Raw genomic sequence first — 17,208 nt, forward strand, 5'->3', positions numbered from 1 at the left:
GATAGATAGATAGATAGATAGATAGATAGATAGATAGATAGATAGATAGATAGACAGATAGATAGATAGATAGATAGAACACAAAAAGGCATTATTAGGGAATGAATTCAGAACTAGGGAATAACTAAGGCAAAACTAGGAAACAATTAAGACGAAAAGCAGCCAAAGGAGCAGGGGAACTGGGGTAGGGAGTACAGTAGCAAGGGGACAGTCCATGAGCGCTTAGGGGCCCAAGGCTAATGGGAGGGACGCCAGACATGGTGAGTTGTAACAACAAGAGGAGGCCGAAAGGAGGGGCCGCCTTACACATCCTTTCCTAAGAATATGGAAGGGGATGGTGCCCTTTACAATGTGGTTCTCCCACACCCTCCTACCCCAGTCCTCCACAAACACAGAGGCCTCCTGCCTGCACCCATCCGGACCCTACAGCGACAGCAGGGAAGGGGTCAGAGGTCAGGGCAGAGGGAAGCGGAGGGGGGACAGTGGCCGTTAAAGCACATGTGATCATCAAGAGAAACCTCTGTTCTTAAAACATGTCAAAAAAGAGGTGCTGTCGTCACTCACCAGTATCTGTACAGTGAGAAGACCCTCGCCTGCATCACGGGCATCGATGGTGAACTCCACTGGCAGGCTGGCGGGAACGCCAGAAGCATTCAGTCCGGGACCGCTGGCACGAACTTTACTGGCATCATGAGCAGGCAACACCTTGATCTTAAATGGACTGAAAAGGGGGAAACAGAGTCACGTACATCTCATTTCTAAAATCAGCTTTGAAGATTTGGTCATAGTCTATTCACTTCATTGATATTAAGACTTTATTAATACTTTAAGCAGCCCGCTCACCTGCGTGGCACTTCTTGGTCTGCATATTTGACACACACAGTGTAAGGTCCATCTTTAGCAGGAGTGTAGATCACCGTGTGTGTGCCATCACCATTGTCTGTGATATTCACTGGCTCTGTCAACCCTAGAATAACAACACAGTTGATCTCTCTGCATGCCTGTCATCTAGTCTAGACAACTGTAAAACACTGTTGATGAATGTGTCTGCAGGCTTCATATGGACATTACTGAATGCAAATCCAGGACTTTCTCCAGCACCAGTTTGTCATTTTCAAGGTCACCCCAACCTTATGCATAAACGTGGAACTAAAGCTATGGTCCCCGTGTCCTTTCACTTACAGTCATTTATAGCCTAATTTGCATTTTTGATGTACACTACTGTTAAAAAATGTGGGTTCATATTTTTTTGCAGGATTCTTTTTTAAAAGAAATTTCAAAAGACCAGCATTTGAATTTGAAGCCTTTCGTTACTTTATACATGTTTTTACTGGCACTTATGGTCAATTTAATCCATCCCTGCTGAATAAAAAGCATTAATTTTCTTTAAAAAATCTTGCTTTTTGAAAAGTAGTGTACAATACTAAAAGTTTATTGGACGAAATACATGCCCCTCATTGGTAAAATGTATTATTTACTAAATCCAAAAACCAGCAAAGTTGCATTAAAAACGAGTAGTTTAAAATTGATAGAATGCCTTGAAAATGGCAACATTAAATCCTGAGAGGGGAACACTGCTAAATTACTTATGATTTATAGATATTAAGTATCAATATGCATATAAACCACTTCCTCATGTTCGCTAAACACATACATACATCTTAAGTCAGTCTTCCTGGTATTCTATTGTTTACATTTCTAAAAGCTAAATTGCATTTATACACATCAAGGACTTTGTCCAAACTCTCGGTGCAATCCATTTTTACCTGTGGGTCCATACAGAAGCACCTCTAGTGGGGCGAATCCAGCTTTGCTGCAGTCCACGGTGAAGGTTTGAGGGACGTGGGCTCTTACTCCACTTCCCAAACCAGGACCAGAACACTTCACCTTACTTGGGTCCACCAGCTCCCTCACAGGCACCCTGAATGGGCTACCTAAAAACCCACAGAAATTGTACAGTTACCGTTTTCCTTCATAAAATCCTAAAACAGACCCTGAGGTATGAAATATTCAAGCACTAAATCAAACTGTCATGATTATTTGCATCCAAACGCCTTAACACTCTCATATACTCAAACTGCTGAAATTCAATGTCAATGCATAATTAGCGTGTTGAGTTCACTTAGAAACAAACCACGGAATGAGTTAGACAGAAGGAAATTACATCATACCTGGGATAGGCAGACCTCCGAAAGTGATGTTGACGTCATATTCTCCAGGAGTGAAAGGAATATACTCCACGCTACAGCTGCCATCTTTGTTATCTTTACAAGACATCTTAGCTTCTGATGGACCCTCAATGGCCAATCCGAGACCACCCGTGCCAGCACCCCTGAAAGAGGAAAATACAGACATGGGAGAAAACATAAGTTACAGTAAAATCTAAAAATAGTAATGCAATTACAGTATATTCAGCCCTGTTCACATTCTGTACAAAGCATGCAAACACCAAAGTTTAAACTAGAAAACCACATTTGTTTTACAGCAGAACTATTCATATAGGGTTTACTGCTTAATTTTCGTCACTCCCAGTGAATGGCATTGAATGGTTGGTGAGGTTTTTTTTTCATGCAAGCTATTTAAAAAGCATCTGTGATTACATAAAACAATGGCTCATAGATAGTACTTCAGACTTATTGTGTTTGACTCGATGTTTCCAAATTAGCCCATTCCAGATCATATTCATATTCAACAGCAGGTTTTCGTAGAAATATGTACCTGGTCTCCACAGTGAAGCGGTTGGGTTTGTTGACCAGACCCTCTTCCAGACCAGGACCGTAGGCACGTACACGGCTGGGATCACAACCTTCGGTTACCGCCACCCTAAACGGGCTCTTGGGGACAGGTACGTCATCATACAGCACCTCTATCAGATGCACACCTGCACAAAGACAAAAATAACAGCACTCTTTCACCTATAAATATGATGCTGGAAAGTACTTTCTCATTCTGGCAAGCTCCAATCTGATTGGCTGACTTTAATGGTGCCTCAGTTTCTTATCCTGTCTGAGAACTGCCTTCTTTGATAGGAAGAGACTTTGTGGCAATACGGAGAGGGACTGTTTTTTTTTCCTCTCTCGATCGATAGTTGTGATGGAATATTATCAAAGCATCATGGGAAAACAGACATCAGCAGTCTCTTCTCAAAACACAATGAACAATGAATGAATTTCCATCTCACAACACTGACCTCCACACAGACCAATCAATACAGCAGCCGTGCACGGAATAAAAGTCAGCTCTGAGTATATGTGTGTGTCCCATGATTCTCAGGGAGGAAAGGGAGGTTCAGTTCAGAAGAAATGCCAACATGGCTTGTTAAATTAATGAAGACTAGGGGTGGAAACACAGGCCGGCTTCAGTCAGGATGAAGCAAGAAAATGACAGACTTTACGCAAACTATATAATCTTTAGTTATTGTATGTCAACCCAATGTGCATGGATAACATTTTTCTGACAGAGAGAAAGAGAGAATTATGGCCTAGTCTGGTTTTACTGCCTACAAGGCCCATGGATTGAGGATTTTCACTTTTTACAGTTTCTAGTACTATTAATCATTTGTTCTTTCTGACTCATGGACAATAAATGTGCTACAAAGCATTAATCTCCAAAGAAATTAACACCAAAAGAGTCAAGAATATGCAAAAGAAAATAAATAAATGAGATAAAATGATGCCTATTTTTAAGGAAGACCGGAGAGATTTTTTGAAGGTTTTTATTGTAATATGGTAATTTTTGTTTAATTTAAAATTTAATTTAATTTAATCGCTAATAATGTTCTTAAAATTTGTGTATGAGTCATCTAAATGAAAATTCAGTTCAGCAAAAAAATATGTATTTTTTCCCCCCCTATGTACTGGATATCTTACCATCCTCATATGCTGTATACTCCACTCTATAAGTGCAATCTCCTTTGTCAGTGATGTACGCATCAGTGTTGGCACCCGATGGGTTAACAATACGAACTTTGATGTGGTTTCCACCCATCTTGCTGTGAACCCGAGTGTCAACGACAAAGTGTGTAGTGACCTCTCGGAGCACCCCTGTCAAAATACACCAAGTTTTGAAGCACATTGCTAAACACAATGGTACTAAACACAAGCGCATTTAGATGGGCCATCTTACTGTACCTCTGGGTTCCACTCCTGGACCGTAGACCTTGATTCCACTTGTATCGAGAGCAGGATCTACCTGCACCCTTGCAGGGAACTTCGGCACTGCATGTCCTCCATATTTAATCGTGATGGTGTACATTCCGTGGAAAGGAGGGATGTAGGTGATAGAATATGTTCCATCGCTGTTATTCTGGACACGAACCTCAGCCTGCGCTCCTGAATCTGAAATAATCTCGATGGTCAACTCCGCCTCGCCTGCTTTAGAGCAGTCCACCGTGAACGATGCTGCTTCGTTGACCTTTCCTCTCTCCAGCCCTGGTCCGCTAGCTGTGACCTTGCTGGGGTCAAAGACAGACTGCACCATGGCTTTGAAGGGAGAACCAGTGATGTGAGCATCAGCAAACAGGATGTTGATGGAATACTCTCCAGGCTCAGTGGGCAGATAGGATACTGAGCAAGATCCATCTCCATTGTCCTGGCACTCAATCTTGGCTTCACACGGTCCCTCCACAGTCAGCCCAAGACCCCCTGTACCTGCACCTTTGGTGTCGATGGCAAATGGAGCGGGTTTACCCACAATACCTCCCTTTAGGCCAGGGCCGTAGGCTCGTACCTTGAAGTTAAAAGTAAGACAAAACTGTTGTCAAGATTGAGTTTCAATAACAAATTAAAACAGAATTCTAAAAAAGTCATTCAACCTGAAAAAGAACCAGAAGATATTATACTTTAATATAATTAAATTATACATGTGGTATATGTGGTAAGCAGAATAATAGATTCCAGAACTCTGGAATATTAAAAAATAATGCACATATAAGGTGAAATGGCCACTCTGGGTGTGCATTGAATTTTCAATAATTCAACAGTCCAACATGCTTTAAGAGTACTAGAGGACAGTCCAATATTTTTCAAAGCCGACCAGCCTTCATCATCTGTATCCATTTATGGTCAGAGATCTGTATCTGTTTCGGTATTGTACAGACCAACCCATCTAATGATTCTCAGTGAGACCTCGGCCCAGTGACAGAGAATGGGGCAGCCATTCCACATGTGGATGAAATACCTTGTTTGGCACACTACACTCGAGTTCACCTTTCCCTGACAGATTAATTAAACACAACTGTCCTGTATTAATTTCCCACAATGGCAAAATTGCCTTTTGTGTTTGTTTTAGGCTTCTTCGCTGATATACAAACTAGAGCATCTGGCTCAAGGAGAAGAAAAACCCTCACTGGAACAATCCAGCCCTGTAGAGAACAGGCAACAAACAAAAATACAATTAAATTAAATGGGTTGACTTTGGAAACAGCATTCCTGGAGTAAACCTCTACAAACAGAAAATTTCCTTGCACTTAAGGATCAAGAAATATTGTTTTTAAAAATCTGGTTGTAGTTTAGTTTGAACATTCTGACTCCAGTTAGTGGTTCATAAACTCTCTGAAGGTTTTTCTGATTTGTGAGGTAAGGATTGCACGGTACAGTCCAATTTCTCTGGTTACTCCTAAAATGCATTCCATGTTTCTCCTCATATGGAGAGTATTATCATCCTAGCCAGCCCTTAGTATGTATGTAGCCATAAGCTTGAGAAAGCATCCATGAATGACTTGAAATGTCAAGTCCGCATCTCTAATTAGATCATTTGGGTAACAAATGTTTTCCAATCAAAAGGATTTGCAGAAATCATGAAAATTCAGTTGAATAAGTCAATGACGGGTAAACAAATAAATCGCATTCTCCTATTTGTGACTCCTACCTTTGAGGGATCTGGAGGCATCACTCCCTCCACCGTGAAAGGACTTCCAGACACGGGGTTTCCATCATAGCTGATGTCCACTTTGTAGGGCCCCTCTTCCGGGGGAATGTATTTAACAGTGTGCACCTCATTGGATGCTCCAGATTCAACCTTGCACGGGATTGGCCGCTGAGAAGGTGAGGTAATCTTGACGTCCACCTTTCCTTGGCCTCCCGCACCACGTGTGTTAATGGTAAACTCCTCATCTTTCCCTACATCGACTTCTAAAGAGATAAGCACACAAAATATATACAATAAATACAATCAACATAGCTAGAAATTAATTTCACACTTAAACTGCTGTGGACTTACTGTTGTTGAGTCCTTGAACTTTGACCTTGTTGAGATCCAAAGGAGGAGCAACAGTGATGGTAAAAGGGCTTTTGGGGATGGGGTCACCACCATGACACACAGATATGCTCATGTTACCCTGGATCACAAAACCAACAGGACAGAGCAAGATAGAATTTATATTATTGTAATATTATAATATATAATATGACCACTTGGTGTCCATTTATATGAACAGCAACCCAGTGTTGGAGTGCCTCACCTGCTGTAACGCAGTGTAACGCACAGTGAAAGAATAGTCGTGGTTATCGATGATCTCAAAGTCACTGACGGCTTCTCCTTTCCCAGCTGTGGTGAAGTGAACCTCAGGTGTGGCCTTGCCTGCTCCTTTAGTGTAGATCGTGAAGTGGGTCGGCTTGCCCACTTCCACACCTGTGACAAAGACATTAAATGAAGATGAGATAGCTATCTTTACCTACTATTTTTCTAATTTCAGTCACTGACAATCAAACTGACCTGTCTTGTTGAGTCCAGGACCCTCTGCCTTTACTTTATTGGCATCATGGGATGGATCAACTTTGATACGGAAGGGGCTGACTGGAATTTCCTGTTAATTCATTACAAAATGCATTTATAGATCTCAAATTGCATAGAGAAGAATTTGGTATTATTGACTGAGACTCACTTGATCAGCAAACAGCACCATGATGGTGTAGCGTCCTGCTCCAGGGGGCGTATACTTCACTGTGAATGTGTCGTTGTCATTTTTAATGATGTCAAAATCAATATCTGCTTCGGCAGGTCCCACCACGCCAGGAGCACACTTAATCCCAATGCTGACATCTCCTAAGGAGAACAGAACAGATTGGAGAAAAAGAAAATAATTTATGGTCAGATTTGGTCAAATTTGACCATAATAAGTATTACGGAAGCAATTATGTTGGCTCTGACCTTGTCCGGCCTCACTGCAATCCACAGTAAAGTATGTGGGTTCACTGGCCTTCAAGCCAGCCTTCTCCACTCCTGGTCCATGAACCTTCACGTTCTCTGGGTGACTGCCTTCTCCAATGGTCACCTGAGAAATGTAGAAAGACCAGAGTACTGTAAAACTAGAAATTTAAAGCTTTTGGATGACAGTGGTTCTTGTAAAGTTATGATCCAATATGGAATCTATGACCCTTTAAATGGGAAAGTTTGAAATCTAACACTGGAAAAATGTAGTCATGGTCTTTCACTGAAAGGCTGAACTTGTTGTAGATCCAGTTTATGAAAGTTCTTGACAAACAGTAACATAAAAATGTCATCAGCTGGCTGAAGTCTGCCTGTTGACAGTGAGCTCTCACCCTGAATGGACTGTTGGGAACGTTGACCTCTCCCCAGGTGATGATGATAGTGTGTTTGATGGGCTTGGTGGGTATGTAGATGCAGAAATATGTGCTGTCACTATTATCTGTGATCTGGATGTCGATGGGGAAGCCTTCTGAGTCCTTGAATAAAAGATGGACAAAAACGTTTTTGTACCAATGAAGTGAGGCATGAGGCATCTGGGACTTGAATGAAAATGTACCTGAGCGTAAATCTGTAGATGTCCTCTTCCAGCTCCACGGGCGTCAATTGTAAATTCAGCAGGTTTGTTTACAATGCACCCGGTTGGTTCTAGCCCAGGGCCGTAGCACTTAACCTGCATAAAAGCATGAGTTAGTTTAGTTACGGCTGTCATTTAATATTCCCAACGAATGTGCAATCATTATTGCCAATTGTCAGGGCAAACCTTCTCAGGAAAGACATCATTGGCTGCAGGGAGGATGTGGGCCATAAATGGGCTGTCTTTGATATCTTCATCATCACAGATGACATGGACCGCATAGTCACCAGGCTCAGTGGGCCAGTACAAAACATCACAAGATCCATCTCCCTTATCATCACACTCTATCTTAGCCTGTGAGGGGCCTTCGATGGAGAAACCTGTGCATGGAAAGAGTTTCAACCATTTCCCAGGCATCTTATCACACCATAAACCAGGGGCTGATAGCTCTAGCCCTCAAGGTCCACTTTTCTCCAGAACTTAGCTCCAACCTTGACAAACTCACCTGCCTGTACTTTCTAGTAAGCCTGAAGGCCTTGATTAGCTTATTCAGGTGTGTTTGATTAGAGTTAGAGCTAAACTCTGCAGGAAAGTGGACCTTGAGGGCCAGAGTTGAGAAGATCTGCATAAACACCAGATCTCTGGGTACAGTGGCTCAAAAATGTTAAAGAAGATACTTACCCAGAGTTCCAACCTCAGTGCCAATGGCCTCGACCACAAAGTCAGCTGATTTGCCAACCATGCCCGTCTCCAAGCCTGGACCCCAAGCCCTCACCTTCTGAGGGCCTGCATCTTCACTAATGACCACCTCAAATGGGCTACACACATATACACATTTTGATCAGAAGTGAGACGGATGATGTTCCTGATAATCGGCAATTCCTAGATGATCTTTCTGAAATAACACTTCTATATCCTGTATAATCCTTTTAATATGGTCAACAGATTTGAATATTTTTGGAAACAGAAATGGGACTACACCACAGAAAACTGGTGGAGGTTTAAAAGCATCCTACCTGCGGGGAATGGCGTGGCCACCCCAAGTAATGGTGATAATGTATTTTCCAGTGAAAATCGGGTAGTAATCACATTCATACACACCGTCTCCCAGCTCTTGCACCTTCACAGGCTCATCGCCACCTCCTGCAAACACAAAATTTAATTCAGCTAACTAACTTTATGATGCAAAGTTGATTAAAACAGAAAAAAATCAACAATCATTGTTGCAGTTGCAAAACAGTTGCATGCATACTTGGCCCTTTGACTTGAACACGTAGTTCTCCACTGCCTGCTCCCTTCGTGTACACCTTAAAGTTGGCCACCTCCTTCACACGCACACCCTTGGGCTGCAGGCCGCGCCCGATGGCCCGACAGGCATTCGGGTTGCTTGCTAAAAAGAGAAAAGAGTAGTTATTCTTGATCTCACAAGGTAATAAGTACAAAGGCGAAAAAAGTTTAATGAAACGTACACACATGAATGGAGATGAAGTTGTCAATGTTAGTTATGCATATGGACCCAGCCAAAGGTATGAGCAATGAAGAACAAGAAAAACAAAGAAAGAATGTTTCCTTTAAAAGCCTATGACAAAGCAATTAGCAATCTCATAAAGACCCTATTAGGAATGTAGCGAGACCACTATATTGAAAACTACAGGCATACTGATCAGTGTTCTCAAGAGCTTATAAAAAGGCTTAAAATAAACACAATATTTGTAGTTCGATACAAGAACCAGCTGTGAAGGATATAAGCAAACTTTTTTTTAATATGTGGCTTACTGTTAAGGTTTGGTGTTTCACACTAAGTTCACTAATGAGTTCTTTTAGAGCAATAAAATCCCTATTAAAACAGTCTGGCTCAGTGCTGAGTGCTTCCTCAGAACTAATCAAACAATTTCTTCTTCCAGTATATGTTTCTTCAAGTGCTGGATAAAAAGGCAGACTAAAGTCTACAAAATCACGTTAGGTGAAAAAATTGAAAAAGTAGTGTTAATTGAATAATTAATGAGTTAAAGTTACTTCATTGTACACTTCGGTTAGGAAAATCATGTTAAGACAGATCATTAAAGCATTCCCATTCTCTGAGTTAGTATTTATAGAGCGACATGGCCGAATCGAGCAACTGCCGAGATGTTGACGACGATCATGATGACAATGATGGGAGGAGGATGATGATCTCTAAGATGAAGATGACTATATTACACACCCAAACGGTCACTCAGATATTGGCTCTCTGATGCCAAATAAGGTTCTAGCATCTTAATTTTTAAGGCTTTAAAAATTGTAGGTGTGAAATAGATGCAATGTCAGTTCAGGTTAAAGTGAATAGTTTAAACAAGGGCTGTTATATTAACACATTAAACACATAAATAAAATAAAATAAAATCTTGATTGATTAACATATTCAGCCCTAATTTAAACCAAATTGTTACTATTGTTAATTTATTTCATTATTTTCTTTAAATAATTAATTAATTATAGCATTGGGTTAAATTTGTTAAATTCTGAATTATTATTACTAAATTATAAATATTAGCAGAATCCAATCAAAAGTGGTCCTGGTGTGCCGAGCATCTGTTAAGTGATCATCCAGTCCCACCACTGAAAGGTGGCTCTTTTTCTGCATCGGTTAAAACAAGACCAGCAGCAGCATTCGCAACACTTGTCTAACCTTCTTCTTACTTTCATTCCCACTCTCACTTTTACTCACACTCACTTTCATCCCATCACTTCCTGTATCTATCTAAGATTCCTGTTGATTTTAGCTGCCCCAGAGGGCAAAGCGCCAGCGCATGCCAACGAGCCAGAGGTGGCGTGCCCGAGAGAGGACACATCCAGGGTAAGGGGAGAAGAGGAGACAGGAGGGAGGGGACCAAGCTCGAGCAGGCATTTGCCACACCCCCCGGGGTGGCCCGTACTAACTTGGTCGCCTGGGTTTGGGTGGTGTTGGGGGAGGCATTTTCTTGGCCTTTTCTGAGGGCGGCGTGCGTATAGACTGAGGGATTATGTGAACCGGGGAGCCGATCTGCCGGCCGCTCGGAGGAGCTAGAACAACACACACAGGCGAAAGAGGAGAGAGGAAACACAATAAAGCGTTTCGTCATCGTCAGGAGGGTGGTGGACCCCTGGAGCAGTGAGCAAACGGAGCTCAAAACCAAACAGCCTGGTCTCAGTCAGTGCCACAGAAAGCAGGTCTCTGTGGGACTTGTCCAGTATCAGCATGCTGTCAATCAATCAACTCTGAACTCATTACAAGGGGGAAATAAGCTCTTTAGGTGCACAACTGAAAAGACCAGCATACTGAAACTTACTGCCAACCAGATTCATCAGAAAAAGCCTAAGCTTTAGTCCAAGCTGGTCTTTTCAGCAGGTGCATAATACATTTTAGAAAGAACGTGGCATGCTTTTAATGCAGCAAAATAAACAACAAGTCGAAGGCTCAGGCAAAAAAAGCATTTGTTGTTTTCTTGGTGCATTAACAGCTTTGGTAAAGAAGACTCTGCAGGACATCTAACTTATTTTTTCAAGGAATTAAGATCACAAAGTGAAGACATGGGTCTCACCCTCTGAGATGTGGACAGTGAAAGGACTTCTGGGTATCTGCTGGCCAGCGAATGTCACATATATAGTGTGAGGGCCCTCCAAAATGGGGCCGTATGTGCAGCGGAAAACACTGTCGCCCTTGTTTTCCAGAATGATCTCCACTGTGTCTCTGCGGCCCTGAGAGTCCACAATGATCACACCGACATCACCTGCTCCTGCACCTGTATCACAAATACATGAGTTACAAATACATATAAATAGTTTCTAGTTTCACAGCAAGCAGCATCCTTTCACTGTCATTACCTGCTGTGTAGATGTCAAAATAGGTAGGTTTATTGGCCACATTGCCCACCGGTTCCAAACCTGGCCCACGGGCCTGCACCTTGTTCGGGTCTCCCAGTGCTTTAGACACATTTACTAGGAAAGGGCTTCTGTCAATGTCCTGTCCAGCAAACAACACCTTCACCTGAAGGAAGAAAGAAATATCCCTCAGATACAATCACTCCATTTCATTTGTCACAGTTAACGCTCCATTTTTGTTAAACCTTACAAAGCTGCTGTCTGCCATCAAGACCTAAGAAGACTTAGAACATTCATAAATCCTGAAAATATGACTTTATACCTTATGCAGACCCTCCACTTTTGGGACATAGACCACAGAGTAGCTCCTGTTCCTGTCATTGTTGGGAATTACTCTGGCCTGTGAAAAAAGACATATTAGTAAGACATTCACCAGTTAGTTGTTAAAACATTTTTTTTTTCTTGTGTATCCCTGCAGTCCTATTAATAAGGCTCAAGAACCTTATCCCCATTCAATTAAAAAACAGAATTGTGTTACTATTAAATCATATTATATCAATTAGCATTTAATTTTTTATAACTACATTTTTATTTTACTTTTTTTATTTAATTTTCCATTTTAAACACTATGATCTTTAAAAAATAATGAAATAATCAACACATTTAAATATATCTTAATTGTAACAAATGTATGTTATTTTGTTAATTTAATTTAATTTAATTTATTTCGATTTTTTTATTTTATTTTATTTTATTTTATTTAGTGAATATTTAAGATAGGTATGGACTTAAACTGTATGAAATATTTTATTCATTTTTATTTTTTTATTTAGTGTACTGAAATAAATCAAAAGAATAAAATTATTATTATTATTAATGTTTTATTATTTTTAATAAACCTAACCAAACCTGAATTATTATTAATAATATTTTTTTACCATTATTTTTATTATTATTATTTTCTTGAATAAAAGACTCAATCAAAATCTTGTCAATACCACCAGGAACCTGCATGGTTTACAAATAGTCCTGGCTGAGAGATGCTGGATTGTATTGAGATGAAAAAAAGTTTGAATTAGAAGATGACCTCTTCTGTGTGGCTCTCTGGATCCTCAATGTACACCAACACCTCTCCAAGCCCGGCCTCCACGGTCTCCACCACAAACTCAGCTGGCCTCAACACGACATTACCTCTGGGCTCAATACCTACAGAGAGATGCAAAAATACAGAGGATTAAGTTGAGGAAGAGTAGGCTCAATGTTCTCATCTCCTAATCACTGTCTGTCATTCAGAAGTGTTAACATCAGCATCATCTCTCAGTCTCACCTGGACCATAGGCCTTGGCTCTCTTGGGGTGCAGGGTTTTAGATCGCAGTGGGGCACCAGGCTTGAGTTTGGCTTTGGGGAACTGAGACAGGTAGGTCATCACTGAGTGCTCGTCCACATTAGGATCCACGATCTCCTCAGGAGCAATCACCTGGATGGATAAAGTGCAAAATTAGAGGCCAGAAGTTACTTGCTACATATTGGTTGACTTCTGATTTCAATCCTGGAAGCTATTCAAGCTATATTTCTCAATCCAGCTCCTGGGGCAACCAGCGTACCATATTTTGGAAGTCTTCCTCATCAAAAACACCTGATACAACTCATTATACATCATACAACCAGTAGTAATAATAGCTGGATCAAACAGCAAAACACCTAAAATGTGCATTGCTGTAGCCCTCAAGAACAGGACTGAGATGAAGAAGCACATCTCACTGACTTCATTTAACATTTTCTTTGAGTACCGTCACTGCCAGAATCGATCGCCAGATATAAACACAGCTCTATTCTGTCATGGTCTAAGGCACAAAACTGATGAAGTACACAATGTTTTCAAAGCTGTGGAAAATATTTTCTGTCTCTCCTCTCCCCTCAGTTCCGTCTTTCATGTCCTACTGGTTAAGTGTCCTGCTATATTTAACACTAGACTGGAAGGTTAAGAGCTAAATGCAAATAGCTCTAAATGGTATTTAACACAGCAGAAAGACAGAAGTGGAGATTGAACGAGAGACCCACAGGCACAGGAAAAGAAATATGCACCTTGTTATTAAAACCCATAATTTAACCTCTCCTGCTGCAGCGATAGCCTACTCCAAAGCATTCGATGACCATTGTTTTCTCTTAATAGATGTGGACTCTCTATTTGTCTCAATTACTCAAACACAAATTTGTGTTCTAGTGTCCACTAAGGCTTCTAAATCTGATCTTTAGAACTGACTGTCATAGAACTATACTGTCATTTGATAAGTGATTAAAACAGATTTGTTTGTTCCATTTTCTACTCTATCTGTTGTTGACAGCAGTAAATATCTCAGAAGCACAACCTTCAAATGTTTGGGGTCTGAAAGAGACTACATTTATTTGATCAAAAATACATTAAAGGCAGTAATATTGTAAAATATTTTTACTGATTGCTATTTTAATATATTTTGAAATGTAATTGAATTCTGTTAAAATGTTCAAATTTAATTTTCAGCATATGATACTTCAGAAATCATTCTAATATGCTAATATACATTCTAGGGTAATATATAGAACATATTATAAACTCTAATATATTTGGTGCTCAAGAAACATTTTTTTATTATTATCTATGTTGAAAACAGTTGTGCTGTTTAATATTTTGGTGAAAACTGAAATATATATACACTGTATATAGGATTCACAGCATCTATGTGAAATTTATTTTTAAACATTATTAAAGTCTTTACTGTTGCTTTTGATCAATTTAAGGCATCTTTGCTGAATAAAATTATTAATTTCTCATGTATAGACACTACTGTGTGTTATGATGTTACGTGCATCTCACATTTGACTTATGAACAAAAATATTTGAATTATTAAAATACATTTCTTACATTTAAAGCATTTAGATGTTAAGCATACGGTTTAGAAATGAGTGATACAATAAATAAAAAAACACAATTAAACCCAACACAAGTTAATACTGATTAAAAAAAAGTGAGCTTCGAGTCTACATCTGAAGATTAATTAAAACATGATTTTGATTCGATTTCAACCCACCCGGAAATGTGGCACTAACATTTTTTGCTCTTCAGACTACAAAATCTAACCAGTTTAGTGTTTAACATGACAAAAAATCTAATTTGTACAGTCTGTGTGAACAACGCCCCAGATTCCTTTACACTCTCTGACTCACACACACTCACACAAGGATCATTCAGAATAATGAGGTCATAATATAATTTCAGTAGCTAAAAGCTACTTCCTAAAGTCAACGCTGGCCTACAAAACAGCCAGCCTTGCTCTGCTAATGAAGAAAACAGACTCAAATCAGGAAACATGGCATGAGCCCTAATAAATATAAGCGACTGGTTCTTACCTGAGGCACACCGAGCCAGTCGTCGGCTTGTTGCATGGCTTCTCTTGCATTCTCCACTGGCTGACTCGGGTCCCATGTCTCCCAGTCCGGACACAGGCCTTAGATGAAGACACAGACAGAGTTTGATGCAAACAAGTTAGTCAACTCTTGATAAAATCATGAGAAACATATTCTAAATCAGAACTGCTACTGTATAGGTCTAAAGTGCACTCTTACTTTAAATGATCTTGCATATTGCATTATACACGTAGATGAATACAAAAGAGACAGAACTGAGCTTTATCTTGGGCTGCAGACCCACTGTTCCACAGCGAGGATCTATTAATCCATGTTCTTTAGTTCAACTTGACCTTAAATGCTCTCAAATGAGCAGTTTCCCGTCAGTTCACCCTTTTTCCAACCTTTAATAAGCGCGGTCAGGCTTGTAGCACCGAGCGCTTCCCTGAAGCAAACACACACCAGTGCCGTCTGGAGTAAAACTGTTATTATATGCTGGATTACACTTAAAGAGCAAGAGGTGTTTAGTTCAAATGGAACCAGAGAGCCTTGAAACCACAAGACTCCTCAACAACTGCCAAACCGTTAATATCAGATCTAGGATTGTTTTCCAAGATTCTCCAGCACAGCGGCCCCATACTTGGATTGGACAGTTAGTATCTATAACAGGCCTCATTCTACTGCTAACACTGATAAACCTTTCATTTTAGGTTTTTAATGCATTAAAACTTGCCAAGAGTGGTATTTACAGTTCCCGGCAGATCCATGATGGTGGTAGTAGAGTAACATAACCACCATTAATAGCGGAAAACAAATTAGGTGGCGGAAACGACAGGGGAGGTAAACAAAGTGTGAATGTGGCACAGTCTGTATGCAGTTATTTTTTGAGGAAAATCATAATTTAAAAAGTTTGAGACTTCTCAAGTACAGTTCACTTTCCATTAATAATTCATAAAACGTAAATCAAATGAGAAAAATGTCTCATACAATATGAAATCGATCACAAATTGATCACAACTTATTACAATAAAAATATAGCTGATGTTTAGATTTAGAAGGACTTGATTATTCTTTCTGTGCAAGTCAATGGAAGATTATAAAAACCCAGTTTTTCTAAAAATGTATTCAAATAAAATGTGAATAAAGAGAAGTATAAACACATAGGCACTGAAATACTGGAATAAATACTTCATCTAACTTTTCTGGCTTCACTCCTGCTAAGAGATGCTTTTCCACACATGCACACGGGGAAAAATATAATGAAGTGCATGTTGGCAGGAAATGCATAAAGCAGCATGTGTTTTCACTTAAGCATGTTTGCTGTCTTAGGTTCTGACACTTTCCATTCAGTTACAGCAGAGACCAGGGGCTCATTAGCAGCTAGCAGTGCCAACAAACTCACACACACCTGAAACATGCAAAGATATTGCATCTTTCACCTCTCACGATGCTTCTCAGGGTCACAATGTCAACCCTACATTTTTAATTTGAAGACAGTGGTTGTGTTTTATGGCAGTGTCATTCAGTTTCTCAGCATTGGAGGAAAAATACAGCTGTGAAGCCATCTGAGGAGTGCTATTGTTTTATCCAATTGTTTTTCATGTATCACCCTTTGCTGGACTCGACCCAACTAACTTCTAGTTAGCAGCCCTTTCAGTCAGTACCTAAACCACTTCTACTGATGAATCATTTTTAAAGATCTCAATATTACAAGCTGTTTTTGACACCAGTCAAATCCCAGTCCTGCACTTGAAATAATATTGAATGTTAAAGCAGTGCATTTAGTTGTGGCCCAATGTGTTTGGGTGTGAAATGAACCCTAAAATGAGAGTGTACAGCTGCCTTCCACCCACCGCCACATTTACACCTGTGCTCTTTACTAAAGTCGACAAAAGGACAATGAAACTGCTGTTTGTGTTTGTCAAACATGCTGAACTCTTTTAAACACACCTCTAAACGACTTGGAAGATGGAAACATTTCAACATAAGCTAATGTAATTCACAAATGTTTAAACGAAAGACAAATCGAGGCATTTAGTACTAATTCTATTTTCTAAATCCATGCTATTTGTCTTATTGTGAACGACTGATCCAAGTTTCATCACATCAAAACACGAAAGAAAAAGTAGGACACATTCCTTGATCAACTCTCTATCACTCTATCCATAAGGTATCCCTAATATTAGAAGAACATTATTG

At 40.0% G+C, this 17,208-nt stretch overlaps 1 protein-coding gene across 9 annotated transcripts in view; it reads right to left on the bottom strand.

Annotated features, from left to right (window-relative positions):
* The window catches only part of LOC107592205 (filamin-C-like), a 53,097-nt gene that overhangs the window by 15,710 nt on the left and 20,179 nt on the right, over window positions 1-17,208 (bottom strand). For 3 of the 9 annotated variants that reach the window (XM_016281610.1, XM_016281615.1, XM_016281609.1), the window contains exons 3-29: window positions 15,013-15,110; window positions 12,951-13,101; window positions 12,711-12,829; window positions 11,946-12,023; window positions 11,627-11,789; window positions 11,344-11,544; window positions 10,703-10,825; window positions 9,036-9,173; window positions 8,800-8,926; window positions 8,465-8,601; window positions 7,970-8,163; window positions 7,766-7,879; window positions 7,542-7,685; window positions 7,150-7,273; window positions 6,884-7,044; window positions 6,715-6,805; window positions 6,461-6,630; window positions 6,220-6,337; window positions 5,869-6,131; window positions 4,131-4,728; window positions 3,870-4,043; window positions 2,719-2,881; window positions 2,172-2,332; window positions 1,767-1,934; window positions 844-967; window positions 565-721; window positions 307-423 (exon numbers count right to left, since the gene is read on the bottom strand). In XM_016281610.1, the coding sequence (XP_016137096.1) occupies window positions 307-423; window positions 565-721; window positions 844-967; window positions 1,767-1,934; window positions 2,172-2,332; window positions 2,719-2,881; window positions 3,870-4,043; window positions 4,131-4,728; window positions 5,869-6,131; window positions 6,220-6,337; window positions 6,461-6,630; window positions 6,715-6,805; window positions 6,884-7,044; window positions 7,150-7,273; window positions 7,542-7,685; window positions 7,766-7,879; window positions 7,970-8,163; window positions 8,465-8,601; window positions 8,800-8,926; window positions 9,036-9,173; window positions 10,703-10,825; window positions 11,344-11,544; window positions 11,627-11,789; window positions 11,946-12,023; window positions 12,711-12,829; window positions 12,951-13,101; window positions 15,013-15,110 (4,376 nt within the window). The remainder of the gene's footprint in view (window positions 1-306; window positions 424-564; window positions 722-843; window positions 968-1,766; window positions 1,935-2,171; window positions 2,333-2,718; window positions 2,882-3,869; window positions 4,044-4,130; window positions 4,729-5,868; window positions 6,132-6,219; window positions 6,338-6,460; window positions 6,631-6,714; window positions 6,806-6,883; window positions 7,045-7,149; window positions 7,274-7,541; window positions 7,686-7,765; window positions 7,880-7,969; window positions 8,164-8,464; window positions 8,602-8,799; window positions 8,927-9,035; window positions 9,174-10,702; window positions 10,826-11,343; window positions 11,545-11,626; window positions 11,790-11,945; window positions 12,024-12,710; window positions 12,830-12,950; window positions 13,102-15,012; window positions 15,111-17,208) is intronic. The other 6 variants (XM_016281616.1, XM_016281617.1, XM_016281614.1 and 3 more) reach the window with 3 other exon arrangements.

The sequence above is a fragment of the Sinocyclocheilus grahami genome, unplaced genomic scaffold, assembly GCF_001515645.1.
Source record: "Sinocyclocheilus grahami isolate Dianchi unplaced genomic scaffold, SAMN03320097.WGS_v1.1 scaffold151.1, whole genome shotgun sequence".
Classification (NCBI taxonomy): Eukaryota; Metazoa; Chordata; class Actinopteri; order Cypriniformes; family Cyprinidae; genus Sinocyclocheilus; species Sinocyclocheilus grahami.